The 15,152-nt window shown below is 33.5% G+C and overlaps 1 protein-coding gene across 9 annotated transcripts in view; it reads left to right on the top strand.

The window, feature by feature from the left end:
• KIDINS220 (kinase D interacting substrate 220) overlaps positions 1–15,152 on the top strand; it is a 212,213-nt gene that overhangs the window by 151,068 nt on the left and 45,993 nt on the right. For 5 of the 9 annotated variants that reach the window (XM_072634282.1, XM_072634277.1, XM_072634278.1 and 2 more), the window contains 3 exons: positions 2,062–2,160; positions 2,841–3,077; positions 5,867–9,063. In XM_072634282.1, the coding sequence (XP_072490383.1) occupies positions 2,062–2,160; positions 2,841–3,077; positions 5,867–7,141 (1,611 nt within the window). In that variant the 3' untranslated portion in view covers positions 7,142–9,063. Of the gene's footprint in view, positions 1–2,061; positions 2,161–2,840; positions 3,078–5,866; positions 9,064–10,805; positions 10,864–15,152 lie in introns of those variants that run through there. The other 4 variants (XR_011972476.1, XR_011972477.1, XR_011972478.1 and 1 more) reach the window with 1 other exon arrangement.

Raw genomic sequence — 15,152 nt, forward strand, 5'->3', positions numbered from 1 at the left:
TTGTGTGATTTAAATAATTATCAAAATTTATAAGTTTTAATGCAATTTTAAAAATGTTTTTTACACCTGTTAATTTTATGATTGTATAATTGTTTATTTAATGGTTTGGGGTTAGCAGTTATTATTGCAAAAAAGAGTTATATTACCCCCATCCAGTGTACCTATAATTTGATTAGTTTCCATTAATTGACTTTTAAACTTGCTGTGTCAAATAGCCATGCATTCAAGTAGAAAGGCTTCACTTTGATTAATCACCTTGGAGTTGAGCGCATTTCCAGCAAATTATGTTATCTTAAGAGTATTTTCATTAAAAAAGTATTAGTATTAGTGAAGAACAAGTATTTCTCTACTGAATCACAAGCTCTTTTAGGTCCTATTGAATTAGAAAGCATTTGAGTATAGTCCTTGTTTCAAAATCACCCCAGTTTTATCTCTAGGAAGTTAATCATGAAATCATCAGTTTTGGGCACAACAGCTCATAAAACAGAGACTCATAAATGTTAACGTGAGACTTGGAAGAATATTTGTTAGTTTAGAGCCAGAATTAGAGAAATATAAACACATACCATAATGAGCCTCCTCTCTAGTCTTCAGCTGTTATTCTAACCCTACTTCCTTCCTCTTTTCTCTACCCCAGTAACTGTCCTTAGTTTTTTAAGTTTTGAGTAAGGGATGAATTTTGTTTACTTCCTATTTGTTAAAATCTGTTTATTGCTATCTGTTAAAATCCCTGGAGCCTTTCTTCTATTGCTGATTTTAAATGAAAATCTTTTGGTAGCATGGGCTTTTTTACTGTGCTACCTGGTGCTTACTTAGCTCTCTTTCTGTTATATCCAAAAATAGCTACTTATTGGGTATATTGTAATGGGGATTCATTTTTGGATATAAGTTGTAGCAAATGACTACTGACATCCTTTCCAGTCCTGAAGTTCTGTGATTCTGACACCTTTCTACCTATGAAGATGTCACTGTGATACAAATGTAGACAAATTTGGGAGGTTTTTTTGGGGGGGGGGGGTATAATTATAATCATCAGGATTCTTAATTCATTAATTTATAGCAATTAAATACATGTAAATGTGAATCCTTACTGAAATCCTGGTCCTCTACAAGAATAATTGCCTAGTACTAAAAATGTGCCACCCCCTCGACCAACAACTCCTCTCAGACTCTGATAAAGATAGCCCAGTACTCTGGGAATAATGGTGCCCATCATCCCTGCTCCCAGCCCAGCACTTAAAGTCGTCATTATTTAATTATCCCAAAAATAAATCCCCATTACAATATACCCAATAAGTAGCTATTCAGCTGTTTCTTAAAGATCTCCATTGGTCTCTTCACTGCAAAATGCTGCTTTCCATATGTGCATGAAAAAGTTAAATTATAATGCAATATATAACTAGTTTCTCTACTAAAGTCCATTCCGGTGTCTTAATCGTGATATGAAAGTGAGCCTTTATTCTCAAAGGCTATCCTCTCTTGTGTGCAAGCTCTACTAGTCCCTACGAATTTAGAGGGATTTCAAATATAGAACTAGGTGAAAAGCACTCATCCTTGAATCAACTAGCTGAGTACTAAGAGGGAGTCCAGTGAGAAGATTAAAATCAAAGAATGTGACTTGGGTGACTGCTGTTCATGAAATATTTCCGTAACTACTATGATTTGCTTTGGAGGAGAGTTTGTACACTAATGAAGTTAGAGTTTTGAATTTGTGAAGGATATGATAAATGCCAAAATAAGTAGCAAACATTAAGTACTGTAAGAGTTCAGAGACTGGAAAAGTCTGGAGTGAATGAAGTGGTACTTAAACTGGCCCTTAAGAGTTAGTAGAATTTAAGTAGGGAGAGATAGATGAGCTTATGACTTATTCATCTTTTACCTGAAAGAGTACTTTGAAGTTGTTGGAATAATATCCAGATTATTAAAGCAAAATGATAGTGATTCTTCTTTACAACCTTTTCTAGTCTGTAAGTTATCTTAAAATGTACTAAATGTTTAGTTCAGAAATCTTTTGTGTTGTGTTTGTGTTTATATACATTATTCAATTTTTAATTTAATCAGGCAAATATTAATGGCCGTGTACTGGCTCAGTGTAACATTGAAGAATTGAAGAAAGAAATGAACATGCATTTTGGGGACTGGCATCTTTTCAGAAGTGTGGTAAGATTAAATAATTTTCATTCATTTCTTTGTCAAAAACTAGTAATGAATCAACCAAGCATTTATTAAATACCTCTTCTGTGTCCAGCATTGTGCTCAGTGCTAAAGGAGCAAAGACAAAAATAAAAAAATAGCTGCTCTCAAGGAGCTTACTTTCTTTCAGGGGGTATATGTACACACAGAAATACAGAAAGGATAGGTACAAAATATTAATCGAAGTAGTTCCTGTTATTAATCCAGTAAGATGTAATCCCAGTATTTATTTGTTCCTAATATTTGAATAATGTTGATAGCATTTCTGATTTTATATATTGATGTTTGTCAAATCACACTTAAATGTATTTTATACAGAAGTTTAGTTTACAGCACCTTTGTTCATTTTCCTGGTTTGTATTAAATGTCACACTGTTTTCTTCATGCCAGTTGTATTTCAGAGTAATATTGATAGTACAGTAGGCAAATTATAAGGCAGTGTAGCTCTTAATTTAAAATATTCAGTATCTATTACATTATTACTTACCAAAGGCATTATAGGTAGCCATATATACTGTTTGAAATTTATTTTAAATGTATTTTCAGATTTCCTGGTGTTTAATGTGACTGAGAATTTTAAAAATAACTTTTACGACCTGGTTTTCCATTAGCACCACTAATACTCTTTTTTTCCTTGTTTTGTTAAGGTACTGGATATGAGAAATGCAGAACACCAACCAGTTCCTGAAGAGTCACATGTAATGTCGGATCATGCTGATATCTCCGTTCCTCATGGCGAATCTCTTCGTCGCTCATTACATAATGAATTGCCACATACAGAGCTTTCTAGTCATGCTCCCTACACATTGAACTTTAGTTTTGAAGAACTGAACACTCTTGGTCTTGATGAAGCTCCTCCACGCCACAGTAATTTAAGTTGGCAGGTACTTATTAAATTTTGCCTTTAGTGTCTGAAATAAGGGGAAAATGCATTTTTGTAAGGAAAATATTGGTTATATTTCACTACATTTGGTATTTTCAAATTGGATTAGATTAAGTGATAAATGGTTACACATAGGTTCATTACAGAACTGTATATACACAAAATAGAAGAACTATAGTAGTTTTTCATAATCACACTTTCTCATCTGATATTAAATGTAACTAGAAATGTTAAAAACAGTAATAGAAATTTTAGCATACAGTCTCTTTCTCTGGATGTGCTTCAAAAAGGGAAGGAAGAGGACAGGTGAAGAGCAGGAAAAAGAAGAGGAAAGAGAGGATGAATGAGGGAAAGAAGAGTCAGAAAGAACACATGAGCAGGATTCAGGAAATGAAGGAAAGAAAAGGGAAAAGACAAAAGAATGAAAAATAGAAATCATCTATGAGGAATCTCAAAGGAAAAAAATATTCAGGAGAAGCAGTTCATATAATGCATGGTAGGTCTACTATAAGGATAATTTTTCTTGAACTAATGGGAAATATTTTTATTCATTTCTCTTGTATTTTCTTTTTTAAAAAAATTTCTACCTTGGTTTTTCCTTTTTCATTTTGTCTCCCTTTCATGATAAATTGTTGGAGTCTAGCCTTTAATGCCTTTCTACTCAAGGCCAAAACTAGATTTTTTTTTTTTAAGTTAGAAAATGAAGTTTTTAAAAAATATTCTGTTACTGAATTTTTTTTTAAAAAGACTAATTAAAGGAGAGAATAGGTTAAAACTTTATTCTCCTTTCCTTATTCCTCCTCCACCCTCCCAACATGATTAGCTCCTTTTCTTCCTTCTGGGTTGTCTTTAGGATCTTTAGAATTCATCTGTATTTTATGCTTTATGCTTCTTACTGACCTTTCTTTAAATTTCAGTGGCAGAATTCTTGTAAGCTATATCAGATTGTGAGTGACCATAAGAAGGGAAACAGGACATTTCTCCCTCACTGAGGGCTCTCTTCATTGCTTTCACATCTTTACTTTTTACCTTTTCTGCCTCTAGTTTTTCCTTACCCCTCTCCTTTGATTCTATGCCTGTTTTCCAGCTACATATTTTCCTTGTCACTTTTTGGAGCCTTTTAAAATTTAAGCTAATTCTGATCTCTGAGCTGACTTACACTTAGAGAAGCATCCAAAATGAAAAAATGTAGTAATCCTACAGTGCCATGGATCAGAAAACATGGAGTATTGTTTTTAATTCTGAATACCACACAGCAGGAAAGACATTGACAATGTTACACCTAGAGAAGGACTACCAAAATGGTGAGGGGACATAAAGTCATGTTGTGAGAGAAATAGTTGAAGAAATTAAAGAAATTTATTCTGAAGAAGAGAAGACTTTGGGAAACAGCTGGATTGTGATTGCTGTCTTTAAATTTTGAAGGACTATTATAGTCATTCTGTTATATTCATATGGGTAAGAACTATAAATAACAGGTGAAAGTCATAGCAGGCAGATTTTGGCTAAGAACTTGCTTTTTCACTTGAAGCTATTTAAAAATGGAATTAAGCAGTTTCATAAGACAGTGATTTCCCAATTCAAAAAGAAAACTGGTTACTACTTCAGGGCGCATTAAGAAAGATTTTTTCATTTTCAAGTTAAATGTTAAAAATTATTTATTCACAGACATTTTTTTTTCATGATAATGGTAGCTCTTGAGAATTCTGATTCCAACTTGATTTGGAAACCTGTTCTCTTTTGTCTCATCTGTCTTTTTAATTCAACCCTAAGCCTTACAGCTCCTTTCTCTTGTTCTTTTGCGTCTTTTATTTACTTTATATGTTTTCCCTTTTACCTTTTTCCTCCCTGTATTTGGTACTTGACTGGAAAAATACAGTCACAAGCATGTAATATTGGTTATTTTTTGTGTTTGACACTGTGCAGCATCAATGACAGTCCTTATGTTAAGGACCTGTGACTTATTTGATGCAGTAAACCATCATCTCCACTGATACACAACTTAACTCATCTATAACTTATGGTCTTAGAGACTTGTCTGAAGTTCAGAATGATAGTATGTAAGAATACAATTTTTCTTCCTCTTTTTAAAATTTTTTCAGGTAAAGAAGATCCACCCCCCCTTTAAAAAAAAAGAAAGAAAAACAAAACTCTTGTAATAAATATGTATAAACAAGAAAACATTTAGGACATTTCCACATATCCCAACGAACACATACCTAAGTGTGCACTCAGAGGTCACTACCTCTCTTATCAGGGAGTATTTTAGGTTGCTTCTTTATGAATCCTCTGGAATCCTAGTTAGTCATTATATTGATCACAATTCTTAAATCTTTCAAAGTTGTTATACAAGTAGCTTCTGAAACTATGTTGAAAACTGACATTTTAACGTTAAAAGATTTATCTCTTTCTCCTGCTTCCTTCCCTTTCTTCCATGACACTATTTGATTAGTCTTTATTAACTTTTAAACAACCCAAATGACAGTTTGTAGATATAAAAAGAAAGTTTGCTGATGCAAGTGCTTATTGCTATGTATTTTAAAATACTGCTTTAAATGAATTTGTTAAAAATCTTTACATAAAATAATTTTAAAATAATGTCAGAATTGAAGAATTTCTAAAACTGCTTGAGCTATGGAACTTAAGTGGAATAACATTAAGTTTTCATAATATGCTGATAATCTTAAATGATTTTTGAGAACTCCAGGACTTCAAAATTCCTGGTATTTGTTATTCTTCTTTATTGCTTAGTTGAATTCTTAAAGTATTTTCTTTTTTCTGTCTTCACAGTCACAAACTCGCAGAACCCCAAGTCTTTCAAGTCTCAATTCACAGGATTCCAGTATTGAAATCTCAAAACTTACTGATAAGGTTCAGGCAGAGTATAGAGATGCCTATAGAGAATATATTGCTCAGATGTCTCAGCTAGAAGGGGGCGCAAGTTCTGCAACAATTAGTGGCAGATCTTCTCCACACAGCGCAGGGCTATACTATATGGGTCAGAGTTCATCAGGGGGCTCCATTCATTCCTCTATAGAACAAGAAAAAGGAAAGGATAGTGAACTGAAACAAGATGATGCAAGGAAGTCATTTTTGATCAAGAGGGGAGATGTTATAGATTATTCATCTTCAGGTGTTTCCACTAATGATGCATCTCCTTTGGATCCTATCACTGAAGAAGATGAAAAATCTGATCAGTCTGGAAGTAAGCTTCTTCCAGGAAAGAAGTCTTCAGAAAGACCAAGCCTTTTCCAGACAGATTTGAAACTTAAAGGAAGTGGGCTACGCTACCAGAAACTTCCGAGTGATGAAGATGAATCTGGGACAGAAGAATCAGATAATACTCCTCTTCTCAAAGAAGATAAAGATAAAAAAGCAGAAGGAAAAGTAGATAGAATACCTAAATCTCCAGAACAAGGCACAGAACCTATTAGAACCTTTATTAAAGCAAAAGAGTACTTATCAGATGCCCTCCTAGACAAAAAAGATTCCTCTGATTCAGGAGTAAGGTCTAATGAAAGTTCTCCAAATCATTCTCTTCACAATGAAGTTGCTGATGATTCTCATCTTGAAAAGGCCAACCTCATAGAACTTGAAGATGACAGCCACAGTGGAAAACAGGGAATACCACACAGCTTAAGTGGCCTTCAAGATCCAGTTGTAGCACGTATGTCCATTTGCTCTGAAGATAAGAAGAGTCCTTCAGAATGCAGCTTGATAGCTAGTAGCCCTGAGGAAAATTGGCCAGCTATAACTGGCCAAAAAGGCTATAACTTGAATCGAACACCCAGTACTGTGACCCTAAATAATAACAGTGCTCCATCCAATAGAGCTAACCAAAATTTTGATGAAACAGAAGGAATTAGGGATACCTCTCAGGTTATTTTGCGGCCTGGTTCTAGTTCTAATTCAGGTGGTATTCAGAATGAAAATCTAAAAAGTATGACCCATAAACGAAGCCAACGTTCAAGTTATGCAAGGCTTTCAAAAGATTCTTCAGAGCTTCTTACGGTGACCTCTTCTGACAGTGCAGGTTTTGGTGAAGAGAGAGAAAGCATTCTTTAAGGGAAACAAGAAAAAATAAATCATTATTATTTTACCTCCAAGTCAAGATTTTCTTAAAAGTCCATCAAACAAGAATGTAGTAGTTAGTTTTAAAGAACTTTTAGGAAATAAACGACTGTCCTGTAATTGAAAGCATGGAATTCCATTTTTGTTTTTAAAAGTTTTTGTGGTAACTTGGCTCCATGTATTTTAAAGTAAAATCTAAGGCTAAATCTGAGAGTAATGAACCTTTCGTTAGATCTTAAAAACATTATTTCTTAATGTTAAAAAATGAAACTATTAGAGTTCCCTTTTAGAAAACAAAATTTGTTGGGACACTGAAATAACATGTAAAATTGAGTAATTCATAAATCCAATCTTGCAAGCATTTATTAAGCACCATTATGTGGAAGGCCTTAAGCTCTGGGCTTTAAAAAGACAATGCAAATAGTCCCTGAACTAAAGCAGCTAACATTCCGTTGACAACCATTGTTGATCCACTTTTCTTCATGAAAAAATAAATATTCCCTATGGTTATATTTTGAAGCACTAAACAGATAGTTTAGTAGGACTTTAAGAAAGTCAGTTAATAGTGCCCAGGCTTAGGCCCAAGGAAGCTTTGGTTTTATCTTTCCATTTTTTTCCATGCTTCTTGATTGAGATTCTTACATTATTGAAGACTTGGGAATAAGTATACCTGCTAATATCTAGAGTGGGTGCATTGTACTTTGTTATTCACAACCCTGAATTTAACAGTGTCTTCATCTGTTGATTCAAAAGCTAAGCTAATGAAATCACACTTAGCTGTAATGGCATTTCAAGAGTCAGTTAGAAACAGAATATGGTACATTCCCCTGATATACTTAACTTTTCTGCTGTGTTGGTATATTTAATTAATTATATGGCCCCCCCCCCGAAAATATAGCAGCCCACTAGTAATTGCATTTTTAACAGTTATGACTATTTCATCCAATAAGTATTATGTGCTTTCTTTGAACAAAGCATTATACTAAAAGCTAGCTGGGGAGGCATGCATACAACAAGCATTCCAGTATTTCTTGAATGAATAGATAAGTAAATTGAACTATTTGTACATGAAACAATTACATAACAATTCAAGATAGTGTAATTTTAGAAGATAAAAATATTCATCACTGAAAGAAAATACACCTATCTTATGTATTCCTGAACTGTTGCATCATTTTTTTCTTATTTGGGGAGGAAAGCATCATGGAACCTTTCATTTAAACCTCTCCAACAAAGCAGGAAGACAGAAATGCTCAAAATCAATGTGAATATGAAAACTTGTTTAAATTCCAATTACATGCTGGAATATCTGTATTTGAATATGTGGATTAGTAAGTACATCATAATCATCCAGTAATTTGCTGTTGTCTTTAGAAGTAACTTTTTATTTATGCAGCACACACCTGATAGTCAAAACTAGGAAGAAATACATATGTGCAAAGTATAAGGATCATATGGTTTTAGTTGAATAATCATATTGTGATAGAGTCTTAATAGTTAATATCTCTTCATTGATATAATGAGTGAATCATTAACTGGATTGGAGTCTTTAAGTTATGGCACAAAGTAGTTGCTTCCTTGTGGTAACCATTGAAGATTACATTATTGTTGTGTGTTATCTAATAACTCATAAAATAATTATTTTATGTTATCTTCCATCAAAAGAAATATTTATCCAGTTACAAAACAAAAGGACTAGGCTGGTTATTGACAGTTATTAGCTTTTAGAATTTAATAATCAACACATTCATGTGTGAAGCTCTGTGATTAGTTTAGACCACTTATTTCATTTTAGGTGATTGTTGTAACAGTGTCATTTTAACACATGCCTTTCCCTCAAGGTGAATTTGCATGTTTTTCAGTACTTGAATATCAAGTGTGTAGATTTAGAAAACAATAAAAAAATTGGCATGCCATTTTTGACTCGGGAGTATTTATTTATTGATAATTCATACTCTGAGCTATTTGTATGTGTGCTTTTTTATGGCTTATTGTTATACTTTGCATGTTCGATTTGACATTAATTGTCTAGCGTCTTCATGCCTGTGATTGAATGAATCATTTAGGTAAATGACTTAAAAGTATTTGGTGATTAACGTTTCTAAATGAAACACTAATGAGCCAAAAAAATTCAACATGTACCACCTAATATACCGTGCAACCCTATAGCCACAGTCCCAGAAAATAGCTTATTCACCAATAGGACTCTAGGGAAAATAAATCACTGTTCATTTCTATAACTTACACTTCAGAAAAGTATACTTTACAGTAAAGATGGAAAAAAAATTGCTTATTATAAAAATAAACCACTCTTACCATGAGTTCACTTTTCTCAATGTAGTTAATAGTACTTTCCCCAAACTTATACTCCATTTAGCCGTTCCTGAGTTACAGGTTAATTTCTTCCTGCTTATTGCTGTGTTCAGAGAAGTGGATATGAAAAGAATTCTGAATACTTTTTACCTTAGCCACAAATAATTTTCTTGTCTAGCACTTGTCTCTATCTTGGCCACATGGTAGTATTCACATGAATGACACATTACTTCTGGAAAAAAAAGCCTTTATCTTATAGGAAACTTAGCTGTCATGTTTACAGATGATTTTATAAAATATTATCATGTAAAACTTTAAAAGTGTCATAAGTGTTTAATCACTTTTATTACCATGAAATAAAAGGTCATATTCTTATATTTTCATGTTATTTTTGTATAATGGTTAAAATAATTTTCTCTGACTGACCAAATAGTTGTTAGCAGATTATCTACCCAAAGTCTACTTGTAATTGTAGTATTGATTATAAAAATGTTTTGCATGTTTTATTCCTACAGTAGTATTAATCTGTCATTTTTCTTATAAAAGCTAACCACAAGGAAATATTTTTTGTATGGGGAGACTATACGCTTTTCTCCTTTATTATTGACTAAGATAACAAGTATAAGATCATATATAATATCTCTGGTTATACTAGGGATTCTCAGCCTCTTTGGAATGACTCTAAACTTTAGTAGCTTCAGAAAAATATTTGTTCAGTGAAATTGATTATTGTGAGAGTAAGTCACGAAAGGGAAAGGTGAGAGTTAGAGGAGTATTACTCCTTTCACTTACGGGTATGAATAGTATTGAAGCAGTGTGAAAAAAATTAAAGAAAGTAAGACAAAACAAAAATTTTAATGTGCATTGAAGTTAGATAATGTGGATTTCTACAGCCAACTATTTCTACAGCCAAATATTCAAGAGCCAATTGCTTAGGTCCCTAGCTTTTCTTTACTTCTTGGCTTTTTGCCATTTTTGTTTGTTTAAATATCTCCTAGAGAGTATACAAAGAGGAAAAGAAAAAGGAGATAAAATATAAACCATTTTTAAGTTTTTTTCCAAGAAATGTCCTGTCCTTGCATGGAAAATCTGAAACCCTGGATAAAATTAGATTTTTGGATTTGCCTATTCTCCTGTTTTCTACTGGCAGGGAAAATACAAAATTGATCATAGGAATGTAAATGAAAGGTAAAGACATTCTTACATAAAGCAGTATGCCTGATTTGTGGATGTGAACATTTGAGTGCTCATGGTGGAAAAGGTTGAGAATCTCTGGGTAGAACCACCTAAGGAATAGAGAGATCAGCTTAGTATCTTACATAATTTTAAACCCTTTCATGCCTAGGAAGAAAATGACATCCAAGGTTATGGCATCTGAAAAGGAGAATTCATTCTGAATTAAGGTATGTGGAAGTCAAACTACTGTATCCAAATTTTCAAAGTCCTATGATTAAAAAAAAAATTAGAGTAGATTTTAGGAGAGTATTTGAAGATAGTTCTTTGTAATTGAGTAGTTCTATGTCCTGTAATTCATAGTTAAATGTCAATTCAATTGTCTCACTAGAGACAGATAAGAAATATCCAAAATAAATGTCACACATTGACTCCTACATCATAAAGTTGTGGGAACCACTTATAGTAGGCTGTGAATATAAACAATGTAGAATATTTAGTTGTGTCAGTTATGTTACACCACAGGGATAAAATAATGATAAAATACCAGGCTCCAAAGACATCTCAAAAACTATATGTTCAACTTATTACCATATGCATAAAAAGTTTTGAAGGAAAAATATAAATCTTTATTATTCTCTAAACCAGTCTACAACACAAGCACATACATGTGTATATGTTATAATCAGCTAAAGTCAGATCATGACATCCACAAAGTCCAGCTTTTAAACAATCAAGACTGATTGTTAGCCCTAAGTTCAGTATAAAACAGTTTTGTTGAAAATATACGTATATGTATAATGGGTACTGTGATTCTTTCCTTCTCAGTGAGTGGGGGAGGAAGGGAGAGAATTTGGAACTAGAAAAAGAAAAAAAGAAGTCTAAGCCTACATAATGAAAAAGCTGGGATTAGAACCCATACTTTTCTGCTCCAAGGTGATTGGTCTGTATGTTTTACTTAAGTGGACTTTAGTGGACTTAATTGAACTTTATGTTAGAATATGATTATTGAATAAAGACAATAAAAATTATTAAAATAAGGAAAATATACATGTAGGTGAAAAAGATAAGTGTAGTTGTAATACTAAGTTTATTTAAGTAAATATGCTAAAAATGCCAAATAATTTATATAAAAACCTTCACACTGCATTCAAGTTGGTATCTGCTTGTATTGAGCTGAAGTATGTTGTAGGTAAAATTTATAACGTGATCATTCTGGTTCTTGAGTAAGAAGTTTCTCAGATGATGTCTGAAGTAGATTGATTTCTAATTAATTACATTATGTAATAAATAGTGAGGTTCCAGTGTAGTACTACTTTTGAGAGCAGAGTAGTTACAGAAATATTGACAAGGGATAAATTAACCTACATATTGTAATTGTTACCAAAAAACCTGTTGAGTAGCTTCCTCTGATAAGCTTCCTGATTTAGTCTAATTGGAAAGGTTGGCCTGAATTTCACTTTAACCATCTTGAGTCATGCTTACATTATCTTCAAGAATTTTATCAAACTTCTGACAGAATGCTAAGGTATAATCATATTATTTGCTTAAATTAACAGAAAAAAAAATTCACTTGTGATTAGCATAATTTACATACAGTCAGTATGCTGAAGTCCTTAAAAAGTTTTTCCTCTTGAAGCAGGTTAGATATATTCTCAGTCTCTTGATAGCACTATAAATCTATGACACAACCCTAGACAAATAACTGCACCCTCTGGATTATTGGAGCCTGAATTAATATTGTATTAATGTAAAACAAATTAGGCTGTGTTCCTAATATTACATAAAATAAGGAGTGATAGAGAACTCTTAAGAATGAGGAAAGATACTGTTAGCCAGAAGTACCGGAAAGGTGATAGTAATCATTTTGTAGCTGGCATTTTCTTTATACCTACCTCTTCTATTTGCTCTCAAGGCAGAGTGGGTTCCATCTCTTTCTCACTATCCTGCTTACTGAGCAAAGCAATATTGCTTTCTCTCCCCTGTTGACAAATTATTTTTCCTGACAATTGATTCTTCTCTCCAAAAATAACTGGGAGAAGAAGAGGCTACCTCGCCAGTGAATAATTCTGCTATCCAATGGATCTGAGAAGAAAGACAAATCAAATTTAACTGTAGTTATTTTCTGTAATACAGCAGTTAATAAAGTTTTTCTTAAAACCTATTGTTTTTAAGCAGCATAAAATTTTGAGGCAAGTGCAGATTTATGATAGCATGTATGCAATCTAGGAACAAACCAGCATTTCATGTTCTTTTTCATATTTTCATGCCAAACTTTTAATAAAAATATATATTTTTCTAACCACTCACTTTCTGATCTCTGTTCAGTGCAAAGTATTTTTCTCCCTAGGACCTTCAGATTGCACTTTTATTCCAATGAAATTTTCTTTGCTTCAACTTTTAAGGTTGCTTTTTATTTTCTTCAACTTATTTCAGTTTTTTGATCCAATTTTTTTCTTTCCACCTATCACATGTATTCCTCCTTTTTCTTTGCATTTGGAAAGATCTTATGGGAGGTATTGATTTGAAAAAGAAACTAAATCTTTTGGAGAAGACTTGGTGGGGAATGGAGCAGCTCTTTCCAGATATTTGAAGGCAATCATTTGGTGGAAAAATTGGACTAATTTTGCTAGGTCCCAGAGAAGACAGTTAAGACAAGTGGGTAGAAATTTTAGAGGGAGATGTTTCAACATAGTAAAAAAGAAAAAAAAGCAGAATGCATGATGACTAAAGAGTATTAGCCTCGGAGTCAGGAGGACCTCAATTCAAATCCTTTCTCTGAAACATACTAGCTTCATGGCCATTTGGCAAATCATTTAACCTTTTAATTTGAGACAATTGTTTACTGACAAGTTGCTCAGTTGAACCTCTGGAGGGAATTTCCATTTTAGGAATTCCTTACACCATTGAAATCTCAGGTCAGAACCTAATTAACTCAGTTAGAAAGGGAAGCCACTTTAAGAGTTAATTCTGTCTGAAAAGCTGTTGAGATGGTGATCTTCCAGAGAGCAGCAACCAGAAGAGCATCAGCTCCATGCCTTATCATTTTAAGAAGCTAGGGATGTTAAGAGAAACCTTAGAAGGGACATAAAAGCCATCTTTAAATATTTGAAAGACTGTCTTGAAGTAGGTGGTAAGACTTAATCTACTTGACCCTAGATGGCAGGAGTAGGAGAAATTGATCAGAATTTTATTGGTTGTTGTAAAGAGACAAATTTAGGTTTGAGTAAGAAAAACAACAAAAATTTGTCCACAGGGAGTAGAATGGAACAAGCAAGTAACTAAGCTTCCAGAAATGGAACAGACTGCCAATGAAGGTGTAGTGGATTTTCCTTAATTATGGATTGTGAAGCAAAGATTATTATCAGCCACTCGTCATGTCTATCATAGAAGGTAGGAGGTGGGCTAAATGGCCCCTGAGTTCCCTTCCAGCCATGTGAATTTATGACAGTGGAATAGGCTTCCTTGTGAAGTAATGTGAAGCAATTTCCTCATAACTGAAAAAGTTCAAGAAGAGGCTGGTGGATGGCTTTTTAGGGTAGTTGTGGAGAGCATTTGTAATCAAGGACAGAGTTGAGTTAGAAATCAAGATCTGATTATGAAATTCAATGCTTTTTATTCCTAATGTGGAGTGGGTTACAAGCATAAGAACAAGAAAAGTTTGTAATCTAGTTGTTCCTTAATTCTTTACTATAGAGCTTCCAAAAAAAAATTCTCAAACTAGCATAAATCATGTACCATTTTATATTACCCAAGCTCTTTTTCCCCATTAGTGCCCATAATTGAGAATCAACTATACCAAATTTCATATAATGAGTGATCTTTCTCCTAGAGAGATTTAACCTACTTATGATTCACTTCTTAGAGATTAATTAAAATTTAACATAGTTTTATGGGCTTTTGAAAGTCTGCTTTTGTTACTGCTATTCCCACCACAGCTGATCCTTTTAAAAAACAAACAATAGAACCTTTGTTACTTGCTTGTTCCTTTCCATCCCAGCAAGGCAACCCCAGCTCCCAGCACGCTCATTTCCTTTCCTCTAACATTGGCAAAAACCAAGAGATATCAGTGAGATGCCCAATCCCCTCTTTGCTGGGGGGGGGGGGGGGGGGGGGTGGGTTTGAAAGGAACCTGCCATGCCCTCAGCTAATATCAGTCATGTTGCACTTCACTTCTCTTGAGCCACCTCCTCCACAACTTCCTAGCCAACTCTATTGCTGTCTTTCCTTACCTATGTGTATTGTATTCTCCATTAGAATGTAAGAATGATCCTTGAGGATCAGCACTAGCTTTGGGTTTTTTTTATCTCCACAATTTAGTGCAATGCTTGGCACATAATAAGCACTTAGTGTTTTTTCATTAATTTTTCACCTTCCTTTTATAAGAATTTAGTAACAAAAAGGTAAGGCTTGACTGGAATTTTGGTTTAAAGCCAAGTTTGTTGGAATCCATCTGTATTGAGGTTTCTAGTTCTTACGAGTTGTATCATACTAATACATGTCAATATACTTTTTTTTT

The sequence above is a fragment of the Notamacropus eugenii genome, chromosome 1, assembly GCF_028372415.1.
Source record: "Notamacropus eugenii isolate mMacEug1 chromosome 1, mMacEug1.pri_v2, whole genome shotgun sequence".
NCBI lineage: Eukaryota > Metazoa > Chordata > Mammalia > Diprotodontia > Macropodidae > Notamacropus > Notamacropus eugenii.